The 13,742-nt window shown below is 46.5% G+C and overlaps 1 protein-coding gene across 1 annotated transcript; it reads left to right on the forward strand.

The window, feature by feature from the left end:
* The first annotated feature begins 12,775 nt into the window (after positions 1–12,775).
* On the forward strand, positions 12,776–13,195 carry LOC135394907 (uncharacterized). Its single transcript, XM_064625973.1, has one exon. The coding sequence runs from the start codon at positions 12,776–12,778 to the stop codon at positions 13,193–13,195; it is 420 nt and encodes a 139-aa protein (XP_064482043.1).
* The last annotated feature ends 547 nt before the right edge of the window (positions 13,196–13,742 follow it).

A 13,742-nucleotide genomic window follows, 5' to 3' on the forward strand; every position in this document is an offset into this window, starting at 1 on the left:
CATCTTCTTTCATGCCGGCAGCACACTGACGAGACATTTTCTCTGCTGAATGGGAAAAAATATATGTTGAATTCATCTGTGAGTTAGGTGAAATATACGCTTTCGGAATTCTCTCCGCTGCGCGGTTCGTGAAATAGGAGAGGAGGAAAAACTGTCTCTCAGAAGACGATGTCGTCGCAGGCAGGTTTGAGCGTTCCCTACGAGGCTATTTCTTGTCGCATTGTAGTAATTTCTTTAGATGGCTTTAGACCACCTAGGGCAGAATAGGCTCCTGGGTTGGCAGTGCTGTGTCGGTTTTTCAGGTGCTTCATAATCAGGGAGATAGTGGGAAATTTTCAAATGACAGATAAAGACAGTAACACTTAGGAAGTTTGACATTTGGGCGTCTGGCCATCATATCTGCAGTAGTACTGGAAACCTGAATCTGAAAAGGCAATTTTCATATGTTGAAATGGCACCCAAGTAAAGGCAAGATGGCAAGAGGACGTAACGCAGAGCGACATGTTGGGATGTTGCTCGTGCTCAACAATGCGTGGAACTGGCGACAGTTGGGAGACAGCTCTGCACAATTATGATACTTACCGACCTTCTCAAAATATCAAAATGGATTCATACTCAGGATGTCGACATCTGAACAGGCTGGTGGAGGTTCAAAAGTGCTAGGAACACCATTCATGTTTCTTTCCACAATTTACATGCACTCAAGCCAAGGTAGAATACCATGATGGCCTCACACATATAGCATCAACATGTGGACGTGTTTCAACAATGCCTGGGAAGAACGACGGTTTGGGGACAGCTTTGCTATATTTTCATACACTCAAGCCAAGGTAGACTACCATGATGGCCTCACACATATAGCATCAACATGTGGACGTGTTTCAACAATGCCTGAGAAGAACGACGGTTTGGGGACAGCTTTGCTATATTTTCATACACTCAAGCCAAGGTAGAATACCATGATGGCCTCACAAATATAGCATCAACGTGTGGACGTGTTTCAACAATGCCTGGGAAGAACGACGGTTTGGGGACAGCTTTGCTATATTTTCATACACTCAAGCCAAGGTAGAATACCATGATGGCCTCACAAATATAGCATCAACGTGTGGACGTGTTTCAACAATGCCTGGGAAGAACGACGGTTTGGGGACAGCTTTGCTATATTTTCATACACTCAAGCCACGGTAGAATACCATGATGGCCTCACACCCCTCCACTGGGGTAAGGGACCGAGCCGAATAAGGGCACTTCACTTCCACGACAGTGTCGTCACCGACAAGCTCATCAGGTGTTGCAGCAAGGTATGCAAACTCCTGATCAACAACAAGGCCGCATGGTGAAACAGTCACCCCTAACTCATCCTGCAGCTTAGCAATTGCAATGGGCTCAGTGTCGCGACCATATCGGAGAGCCTCAGTGTCAAAATGACCATAGAGCAAGGAACGAACAGTACTTGCACTGCTCGTTGCATCTCGCATCTTGCATACCTTGCCAAAATCAGAAGCGGTGAGTCGCTTTCGCCTCTCCTGCATACACAAAGTTCTCCCTTTTTGACCTCGAGTATCAGCCTCGAGCTGCTCTGAATCTGGTTGGGAGAGCACAAGGGAATCCTTGTACGCCGCAGCAGCTTCAACATAGTCATGGTTCATGTGGTTCATGTCTGGGGCATCCACTATGGAACCATAGTGGTTGTCGCTGGAAGCACGCTTGCAAGGCGCACCTTCAAGTGAACGCTTACAGCGAGCAGCCCCAGAACTCCGATGCCTTATGCAAGCAGCACGAACAGCTGCTTTACGCTTCAGCATAATTTTTGCATCCGTCCCAGGGCTGGTGTTGTACACTGCCTTATGTACAGCACGATGGTACTGCTTAGAGTTGAAAGACACGACAGCCCCTGAAGCCCGCATTCCGAATGATCCCTTCTGGGAAAAGTTTATTCTTTTCCCGCCAGAAAACTTTGCAACGAGAGAAATGAAATGTTCTGCAGTATTATTGTTAACGTCAAGGATCAAGCTGCTACCATTGTTTGCCAAACGGCTCATGGCTACAAGGATTTCATTGAAAAGTCCGCATTTCCTGAGCTCTGGGACGTGATGGACTTCCCCCTCTTTTGGACCACTGCAAAAGTAACCCGCACATTTTGCGTGCTCGCCGAACACATGGAGTGGCCCATTACAGATATCAGCCACCAGGTTCCGAATCTGATCTTGTTTCCTGAACTCAGCCTGCTCTTTGCGATAGTGAATAGCCCTAGCAACTCCAACTCTTAGTCGAACAGCATTATCCAGAAGTAGCTCCTTCAGCGATGGGGGAATGGGGGTTGTTCTCTTTGCCAAAGCAATATCTCGAAGACGACTTACATAGTTTCGAAGAAGGTGGTTGCGACATTCTATCTTCTGAACTACCTGATGCTGGTACGGTGCAGCTTGAAGAATTGACTTGTATGTGCTCGAATCACCGTCAGCGATCAACTGCAAGTACTTTACCCCGTGCAACTCAATGCTGCGCCTGAAGCCTTCAACGACGATATCCTTCTCCATACAGGTAGAGCTTCTGTCCCAGTTTTTGAAGCACAGATGCTTTTTTGGGCTCGACCCTGCCTTGCAACTTGCGCACAGTGTACAAAATTTGTTCCGGACGCCTAGGAACAGTACTTTCTTTGTGCGGTACCCAACAATTACAGCCTCCAAAAACGAAAAAAATGTCAAGATTGTATTCCACGAAACTCTACCGGCAATGACAATGTTTCCAGGAATTATGCATCTGTATGCGTATCGTACAAACTCATGCCGCAGGATGTATACCACTCTAGTAAGTGTGTTTACCAAAAGACAGCAGTGCCACTAATAGCACAAGAGGGGTCAACTTTTTCCTCCAAATAAATGCTCATAGTGTTCTTTCCGCAAATGGTGGGCAGAGACTTCCTGTATATCCCGTCTGCCAAGCGGTGTGCAAGATAAATCCTTCTTTTTCGCGCACCTTTATTTAGTGTAGATAACAATATTTACTTACCAAGCCAGAAAGAGCGTCGTACTTGTTCTTGTATGAACATTTGCACCAAGCACCCTCAGCAACGACCGTAATTATAGGAAAACCGTCAGCATCGATGTCCCCAGCCTCCCTAGCTAACCAGGCTTCCTCAATGCCTGCTTTTCTTATTTCTTCCCAAGCTGTTTTGTCGATTCCTTTAGCAACAATATCCTGATACTTACTGTACGTGCTACTAGCCATGCCGGGTATGTCCAGAAGCACCTAGGAGCTCGAGAAGGCCTGAGAAACCAGAACCTATAGACACGATACCGTTCACTGCTGAGGAATTGGCATCCATGCGTTGTTGAACAAGTTGATCAACTGGCGCCTCTGTTGTGACTACATCTTTCCTCACACACATCCTGCACTTCAAACTGAAAGAGCTACACAGACCTCGCCGATGTTCTGATACAATTTCCATGTCAGCCAGGCCGCAACCAAACGGACTATGTACCGACAAACTTTGCAAAGACGAAGAAGAAGTGATCAATCTCCACTATACGCCGACCATTCACACGGCTTGTGCACTGACTCTGTGTCTGGTGAACATTGCCAGTATCGAAAGATGGAGATCGACTGGGTGTAACAGCAGCAGTGGTTGGAACGGTACTTGCTCTGGAACCGGCAAGCTGGTCACAATCTGAACTGCAGGGGACTACATTACCTACCCCAGCTGAATCAGCAAATTACGAATTTGAAGGACGAATTTCGCTTGTGCTCGAAGCGAAACAAGTATTCCGACCGGCATCACTTACAGTTTGAGGAACAACACTACCACCAAAGGTTGAGCCTACAAGGGTATCTGCACGATGTGGAGTCGTCGAAGTGCAGCGATCACTCGGAACAGCACGGCTGGAGCATCCTGCATTACCAAAATCTCTCAAATCCGCAGGTTCCGTCACATGCCTGCCTCTACCACGTAAATTCGCAAAGTCCTTCTTCTTACGTTTCCGTTGTCCGTAGACGTGACTTCGAGCCATAATGGGTAAATACTATGAACACGTAGAAAACACACAAGGACAGAGAGCAAATGAACATGAGAAGAAAGTGAAAAAAACGCGTAACTTAGCCACGAATTGGTCACTTCAGGACGAACCGAAACCACGGACGCCGATCAGCTGCTGCGCAATACGTGGAGGTTTACAAGCGGAGTACGTTCGGGCGCTGCGAGTGGACGGCGCCATCTTCCGGAATCAGTGGTAAACGCGCCTTGGATGCATGCCCGTACTCACTTTCAATTCTTTTTCGGAAAAACAGAATGCTAAAAACACAAGAACGACGGGTCATTTGAATCCTGAAACATGTCCCCGGTTAACCTCAGAAGCGGATTGTTTTTATTCGCTTTCATTTGTTTATTTGGATTTTTTGAAGCTGTAGCAACAAAATTCGTTTCTTTTTCTTTAAAAAAAATACCACGCTAGAGAGATATTTCAGTTCCCTGAATTAAGAGATCTTGACGTCACCTTTCCAATGAAAGTTCCCGCATTCAGATCTGTCTCATAGTTCGGCGACAAAACCTATGGGAAATTCACATAGAAAACAGGGGGCGCTAATACATTAGCGGCAACGTTATCCTGCAGCAGGTGATTGTACAGGAGCGTCAACGTAGTATATTTTCAAAGCGTTGTAGATGATTCCTTATGAATTAATCTGATTGAAGCACCAAAACTGAAACAACAACAACAACAATAAATGAAGAAGTGATGATGACATGGGATGTTTCCCCGTGGTAGCCACAGGACACTACCCCACTTCACAGTGGTTAATATGAGAGGATGAATTATGGTGAGATTGAAGCGACGACAGGTCGGAGTTCTGTTTAGAGCTCTTCGAGGAGTCCAGTGGCCTGCATGAAAGCAAAAAAGGAGCGAAGAGCCCGGCACTGATGCGCAGGGGACCTCCATGGGCCAAGTACTTTGGACAGGCTGAATGGTCTATGGTCGAGGAGTTCAAGTTGGCGTCGAAGTACCCGGCGTTCACACGTGTACCGCTCCCAGTCCTCGATGATATGGGGGATCGTAGCTGACCAAAACTGAAGCGTGCTTCTGTCTTTCCCGGAATCCTACATAGCGCTTGGCAAGCGGCCTTTGGATCCGGAACGCCCAGAATTGTTGAATTATATTGAATTTCACAGTATTGAAGTTGAATCACCTGCGTGGAGGTGAGCCTCCGTGGATTACTGAAGTTACGCTAAAGATCAAAATATTCCACAGATACCAGAAGACAAATGTTACCGCAAGTAATAGACGGATCACGCTGATGGTGACCGAACATATTAAAGATGACGTCTTCATCAAGCGGACTATGACATTTAGAGAGCCCCTCGAAAAAAAAAAAGCACAGTGCGCGATATTCCATGCCAACATCGCTCATGACCAACGATACGCGCATTTGAGGAGCCGATGCTTTCACCACTCTACGAAATTACATTATCGTATGCTTCCGGCCTTTTGTCTTCTTCCTATCTAGGCTCATCAGCTTACTACGTACATTGCTGCGCATGTTAAAGTACTCGCACCGGTTGAGGTGGATATCGTTCTCCAAGTCCCGGGTGCAAGTCAGAGCGCCTCGCAATCTTTGATAGATTAAAATCGACTGGAGACCCAGTGGTCGATAATGCACAAATGCTACAGTTCCCGGACAGAGAAGTACGTATGCGGACGCAGACAACTGGACTGAGAGAAGCTTAGCGGAGTTACCACGCTCTCAATTTCACCACTCAGATTGCGACTGAACCATGCTTCTCAGAGGAATTGTGATTGCATGCCTATTCCGCATAACAACATGCATTAAGACATTTGGTTCCATGGAAGACTTGCTGGCATCTGACGTTCTTCCTCTGGTGATCAGTGTTTTCGCAGCAAACAGGCCAGTGGACGTTAGAACATCAGTTGGGTGCATCGACACTTATTCTAATTATCTGCTCAAGTTGCTTCATAAAATCAACGTTCCCATCGCTATTTGGACAGACATGAAGATCTTCAATGCTACTCTGGAGAGCAACTGGAAACATGCACATCTGGATGGCCGAGTTTTCCACATAATTTGCACTTATAAGGATTTGTTCGTACCCAGAGCTTGGAGCACTTTCCGACAGTGTGCCTTGGATCTGTATATGTTACCAGAAGGCGCTGATCCAACGAGGACGAAAGGTCTACTTAATTCATTAGGACAGTTCACGGAGAGGTTAGACGTGTTTTCATGCACCGGCGTGTTTAATGTCACTATCTCAAACGGTAACGCTTATCTGAGGGACTATGCTTCGGAAGAATGCATTACATGTGACCCGCAATATATGTTTGGGAAACATCTCGTGAGAAGGTGTAAATTTGAAGGGCAGAACTTAGTCCTTATTTGCACGAAGGGAGGCACATGCATTCATCCCAATGTGAAAACATTGATTTTCACACTGCAACATAAGAACGTGACAGTCACGATGTTTGAGATCGGCTTCTCCGAAATACCCTCTGTCGCAATCAAGACAAAAATTTCGAAGTTTCTTTGCAGGGGTAACGGTATTAGTGCGACTGGTTATTTGAACGGTGGCACGTTGATTGATAATGCCATTATCGCAGGGTATTTGGACTCTGTGGTTCTTTCGTTTTATGCTGAGAAGGCGAAGCAGATGCCAAGGGAAATGGCTCTAGTGATACCGTTCAGCTTGCAAGTGTGGTTATCTCTACTGTCTTCATTCATCGCATGCGCGCTTATTGGTTTCTCCTATCTTTACATGAAACGTCCGAACAGAGCACACTTAGTGCAAGTCGCTGTCCTCTTTATGGAATCCCTTCTAAGGCAAAGCGTAGTGCACACTACGGCCTTCCTCAACTACCAACCCTTGCGAATAATTTTTGGAGTTTGGCTGATTGTCGGGATGATCGTATCCACTGCTTTTCAAGGATTGCTAATGTCCTATTTGAGAGATATGCCGCTCAAAAAAGGAATAGAAAAGTTTGATGATCAACTGTTTTCAGTTCAAGGTTACAGACTCTGCTTTTTTCAAAGTGCTAGCCAGTGCGGCATGTCTGTCCACACTAGCTCCAAATATCCTATAAAAAGTGGATGTGATTGCTTCAACGCGGATGGCTCCATTAAGCGAGGAAACGATGGGAAGGATACTTATGGAGTTTTGAGCCATCGCCAAGATACTATGCAAAGGCACAACGAACTCCTACAAATGGGCTACAGAAAGGTTGATGATCTCATGGATGCCCTAATCTTGGGCCCAGCGATGGGACTTACTTCACCCTACCTTCACAGCACTCAGAAAATCGTGACACAGGGTGTGGAGACAGGATTATATGTAAGGGCACGGAACCTGGAAGCGTTCAGAGTGTCGCATCAAAACGATAACGACAACTTCCGGCAGACATCAGAACAGAAAGCGCTGACTATGACCGATTTGCGGCCACCTTTCTTACTGTGGGCAACGGGCATGCTGATATCCACTGGCGTCTTCTTGGTTGAAATGATACTCCATCGTTACAATGGCGCTATCAAGCACGTAATCAGGGTGGTCAGAAGACGCATGGTAGCAAAAATGCGCTTCCTACTTCGACCATTTCATTTCCTTGCGCATTAAGCCATAACAGTGGACCGCATCGCACTCGATGAATTTTACATATACGTTATCAAGCTTCAGACTTTACACGAAAGTTTTGCCTTGGCGTGTACCTCCACGTGTAATTCACCTTTGATGCACACAGTGACTATGAATGTGAAATAAATGTGTTTTTGCGCACCAGCAACCAGGAGTAGCTATGTGAGTTTTTCGACATTGCGTCCTTATGCAATAGAACATCACAATGGTGACAATGAAAAAATGGCTAAGAAGCAAGCGAGCTGGTGAAGGTGATGCATGAACGAAGTCTCAATGACTTTGTGAGGCTTCGTGTTTGTGTCTGTCCCTTTGTGTTCCCTAGTCTCGGAGTTTTTACATTAGGCATCACAATGGTTCCTGGTATCTGTTTTGGACTCATAGTGCGTGCTGGCAATTTGCAGACGATTTATACTTTCGTTTGCAGAAGTCGACCCTTATGTGAACATCTTTGTTGTGTAGCTCATCCGTAATCAAATGTCGTTTGTGCGCATGTATCATTCAAAGCAGAGAAATCACGATCAATCACTTGTACTGGGTGGTCTCGCAATAAATCATTAATATCCCCAGGACCTCCTTACATGGTCGCGAAGAGCCTGACTTCCCGGATATCGATGCGGTACCCATGGGATGTCTCAGAACGGGATTTGCGTTTCGGTTTCACTGAGCAAATACCAGACGTCCGAAGCACGTCTCCAAAATATCGTGTGTAGAGGTTTCGAAGGGGGGCGCAGTCTGCAGACATCCCAGACATGCCCAGAGACATCCTTGTGTTGACCACCAGAGGAACGTTGCCAGAACCTCTTTTTTATAGATATGCCGATATATCGATGACGTTTGTGACAGTTTGTTCACGAGAGCACATTGTTCTTGTGCTGAAAGCTGGCAAAATCTAGATATGGAGTAAAAAAAAAGTAAAGTAAAATTAGTTACATATTTCTATCATTTTCGTGCTGTTCCTGGAACACATTTATCTGTGCACGACACTCGTCGCACAGATGAGGAGTTCGATCACCTTTACAGCTCCACTCAGCAGATAGTCGCATTATAGCCTCGATTAAAAGCGTAATATCTGTCAGAAAGGAATGTCAAAAATGTTATTCGATACGCACCGAATATGTAGATAGACGGTATGTTCGCAAAGTCCGCACCACCTCACCGTTACAAACGCTTTACGCCCCAATACACTTAACGCTTAGCGAATGTGCGTCGCATCAACTTGTATTTCAGCATATGCTCTGTCCACACTGTAAAAAACAAGCAAAAAACGGTGAAACGGTAAAATTTACAGTCAAAGTGCAGTTTTTGGCTTGAAAGGAAACCAGGCGTGCTACCGTGATTGGGAATACGGCCGAAGTAGTGTTACTAATACGGCACCGACGAAATGTACCGTAATTATGACGGTTATCATCGTAAATAAGACGGCAGTGTGTCCGTAAGTGTGATTACGGTCATATGGCTGTACACAAATCTGCCGTACATTTCACATTGGCTTCCAGTACCCGACATAAGAAATGTGTTACACTGGGTGGGAGCATTGAATTTGAGTAAATGGTTAGTTGCTGTAAGATATACGTGTATTGTGTACATGCCTATGGTGGCACAGTGTTGCGATGCATTGCGTCTCCTTAGAGGCCAGGCCCATGCTTCCAATAAATTTCTATCTGCCGCTACATGCACAAACCTCGACATGTCGTAAAAACAGTGGACCATTATACCACGTCATTGTTTAGTGTACCGTGGGCTCTGAAGATTAAAAAAAAAACACGCACGAACAACGGAAAACGTTTACTCCTACAAATCAAAATATTCCAGTAACTCTTGTGTACCGACAGAAACACAACGACTCTCGAACCCCCCCCTACATTGCCAGTTCCTTCGCTACAAATTCTACATACGCCGGGTGCACGCTGCGGATTTCAAATACACGCGGGCATTACATGAACAGAAAGCAAAGTACGTACAATGTTGCTGACAGTGGCACCAGTAACTGTGCCGCCGTGTCGGCGGCATTTGAACAGGCAACAATGGCGAACGGCACAGAGTCCACACATCGTAATCGCCCCGCTATTTTCAAATTGACAAACTGCGTTCAGAAATGACGACGGGGAAGTCGATGCATGTTTCATATGTCCAAATCCAGTGGCTTTGACGTATGTTTAAAGTGTTATTGTTACTCAATCCCCTCCGCACATCGCGCTACGATTATCGTTCGCATTGTCGAAAGATGTATGCATTGTGTAAGATGTAGACGCGGTTATTTATTGCGTGATTACGTCTTCCCTACTGGGTATAACGGAGGCGCCCTACGGATCAGGTTACAAGTTCAAACTCCTCTGGCAATGCAAAAATATACGTTCTGTAGTCCCAGAAGAGGCATACTTTTGTATTATTCCATGCGAAGAGGTAAATCATCGCGTGTATTATTTCTAGGTGCCGTTAATTGAAGCAGCTGGCGGCTAGAAGGAGCTGAGCAAGATGGCAATTGATGTTCTGAGGCTGGAACACATAGAAGTGACAAAGAAATACAAAGCCTCAAGTGCCTGAGAAATTAAGGATGAAAGAAGGAAGTCACTCAAAAGGTTAGCCAGCTGTAGTACCCGAATCTGCCGCTTGCGCCGATCCGTTTTTTTAATTCCGTATTAGCGCCGTGAAGCAACTGTGGCTATAGCGGCGTACAGGCGTGGACAGATGGAGAGAGGACAGCAGGAAGGGGGGGGGCAGGGGTGTTGTGAAACCATGTAAGACAGACCTGCACTGCAGCAACTTCGTTGCTTTTACGTATTTTGGTTTGTTTTGGCATGCTAGCCGTATGGCTCGTGTAGAAGAGAAAGACGTTATAAGCATGTTGTTCCTTTTTGGAATAAACGGGACACGTTAGTCCTTTTTGTTGGAGCGGTCTTACTCCTTAAAGTCAATTCACCCCCTGCTGACTTTCCGGACCAGCAAGATATTCATCACAAACTTTGGTGCCGAAACCCGGGAACTCCTCCTGTGACGACGACAGGTGAATTGAGCATCAAGGATGGACTGCCTCAAGCAGAAACGAGCCGTTGTACGGGCCTCAGTAACGAAACTCATCACGGACGTCGACGCACTACTACGAGTTCAGAGCCCTGCAGCCGGTGAGCTTCAAACAAAACTTGACCTTTTGAAGTCTAAAGAGGAGACGCTACAGTCATTAGATGGATCCATGGAATCTCTTGTTTCCGAAGAAGCCTTTCAAGTAGAGATTGAAGTTGCTATGTCTTACCAGGAAAAGATATGCACAGCTATATCTCAAATCAGTCAGAAACTGAAGAAAATCCAACGGACAACCCTTCGACCCGACTCTCCAACCAGAGCTGTGCTTATCCCGGCAATGCAACATCAGGGTTCCACCAAAGTGAAACTTCCCAAGATTGAGGTACCGAAATTCAACGGAGATCTAATGAACTGGATGACATTTTGGGACCAGTTTGAGTCGACAATTCACAAGAATGAAACTCTACATAATGTAGATAAGTTCAAGTACCTACAAAGCTATCTGACCGGCAAGGCCGCTACGGCATAAGCGGACTTCCTCTTACGAACGAGAATTACGATGCCGCAATTGAGATCCTTAATCAACGCTTCAACCAGCGACAGCATATTGTCGACCAGCATCTGAATCGTTTACTCAATCTACCGACGGTTGCCGATGCGGGCGATTATGTCCATCTTCGAGACCTTTACGATGAAGTTCAAGTAAGAGTGCGCGGCCTCCAAGCTCCGAAGGTCGAACAGAACGAGTACGGCGTCATGCTTCTGTCGGCACTGCGAAAATCTGTACCGAAACAGGTGGAACTGGATTACAATCGGAAACATCAGGAAGGAACGCCAGCCAGCAAAACCGAATTGAATAACTTCCTTGACTTTCTCAGAGGTGAAATAGAAAGTCCTGAGAAGAGCGAATACCCAGTCGATGCACGGCTGAGCGAATCTCGATTGAAAATCTCGAAGGATAGGCGGCCTCTTATTCGACAGACGACAGGAGCACTTACGACGGGAGACACAACACAACGAACAGAATGTGTTATCTGCAAGAGTACAGATAATGACATCGAGAGTTGTGTCAGCACAATCAGCATCGACGAAAAAAGAGCGTTACTTACGCGAGAGGGACGCTGTTTCAAATGTGCTAAACGATGCCACAGATCACGTGAATGTCGAACAGCGGCTCGAATCAGATGCACCCGCTGTAACGGGCATCATCTCACGGTTCTTTGCGAAAGAGAGCTGGAGAATAAGACCAGCGGAAACACCAACACTACATTTTCCGGCGTACTCTCCTCAACAACGACACGCAAATTGGAAGCATCTCGTGTCCGGAGTCTAATCCTTCTGCAGACCGCTCGCCTCTGGGCGGAGACGAATACAAGTAGACAACTTGTACGAATTCTACTGGACGGCGGGAGCCAAAGAACATTCATACGAGAGTCATTGTCTCACGATCTACAATGCGAACCGGTAGGGGAAGAAAACTTGTCGATATGTTCCTTCGGCTGCACACCTTCAAGAAGGAAGTGTCGACGTGTCAGAGTTTGGCTTCTCAGTCAGTACAGTCGCGAGGAGATATCTGTAGAAGCTTTGGAGATACCTGAAATTTCCGCAAACCTAATGCACGACCCCGACAGTAAACTGATCACAGCGCTACAAGAGAAAGGGTTGCCACTGGCCGACCTTGTCATGTTTGACGTACGCTGCAGCGACGACATCCAGATCCTGGTTGGTTCAGATCTGTACTGGAGTATAGTGACGGGCGAATCGCAACGAATTGATGACAACCTCTTCGCGGTCAACACCATCTTCGGGTGGACACTTCAGGGACCGTCAGAGATGTCGGGAAACCTTTGCGCCACCGTAGGCGTATTCAGACTGACTGTGGATAACAATGAAAACGACGTTTCTTCGCAGCTTCAAAGCTTCTGGGCGCTTGAACACATTGGTATATCTACAAATGAGTGCGACGAAGAGAATAACGGGGTCCTGGAGCAATTCAACGCAACCATCAAAATTAAATACAAAAGGTATGAAGTCGGTCTTCCATGGACTAAGAAAAAGACGGAACTACCTTCGAACCTACAAGTGGCAAGCACCAGACTCCGATGACTAACAAATCGTCTAATGAAAGATCACCTGGCTATGGAAGAATACGACGACGCCATTCTTCTCTACCGACAAAACGGTCATGCTGAGGTAGCCCCACTGGAGGAAGCAGCGGAGAATACACTCTACTACATGCCACACCGAGCCGTGATTAAGCAAGATAGAGATACAACGAAAGTAAGAGTTGTATTTGACGCATCCTCTAGTGCCTCTGGCGAGCCATCCCTTAATGATGTCGTTCACGTGGGACCAAACTTGAACCCAGAGATTCTACACCTTTTGATAAAGTTTCGTAGCGAAGCTGTGGCTCTGGTCGCCGACATTGAAAAGGCTTTCTTGCAAATCCGCTTACCTGAACGGGATCGTGACGCGTTGCGGTTTTTGTGGTACGTGACAACACCGAAGATAGGACAACCCCTCCCGCGATCGAAGTCCTAAGTATGACTCCGGTGCCATTTGGGGCGGCTTGTAGCCCATTTCTTCTCGCCGCAACCATACGCTATCACTTCCGGAGGATGTCCGATATGTACCCAGACACCTGCAAGCTCCTAGCCGAGAGTTTTTACGTCGACGATTTGGCAACCAGTATCAGCACAGTTCAAGAGGCGAAACGCCTTTGGAAAGAATCGGTTGACATTCTTGAAGACTGCGGCATGCGACTTCGGAAATGGAGAACAAATGATGAACTGTTACGTCGAATGTTTCGGGACCTATATAACGGCGACGACTCAATCCGACAGACTGAGACGAAGGTACTGGGTCTTATTTCGGACACTGACTCAGACGCTCTAAGGATATCTTTGAAATCCGTGCTGGAATTCTTACACACCGCGCATGATACCAAACGAACAGTATTTCAAGCCACAGCGCGGGTCTTCGATCCACTCGGATTTCTAGCACCGTTTGTTATCACGGCGAAGGTCATGTTCCAGCGACTCTGGCAGAAGGGAATACGTTGGGACGAAGTTCTCCCACCTGACATGCT

The sequence above is a fragment of the Ornithodoros turicata genome, chromosome 1 (assembly GCF_037126465.1).
Source record: "Ornithodoros turicata isolate Travis chromosome 1, ASM3712646v1, whole genome shotgun sequence".
NCBI lineage: Eukaryota > Metazoa > Arthropoda > Arachnida > Ixodida > Argasidae > Ornithodoros > Ornithodoros turicata.

Bases quoted from the DNA above. Each gene is read 5' to 3' on its own strand.
- LOC135394907 (XM_064625973.1), top strand. From the start codon at position 12,776: ATGAAAGATCACCTGGCTATGGAAGAATACGACGACGCCATTCTTCTC.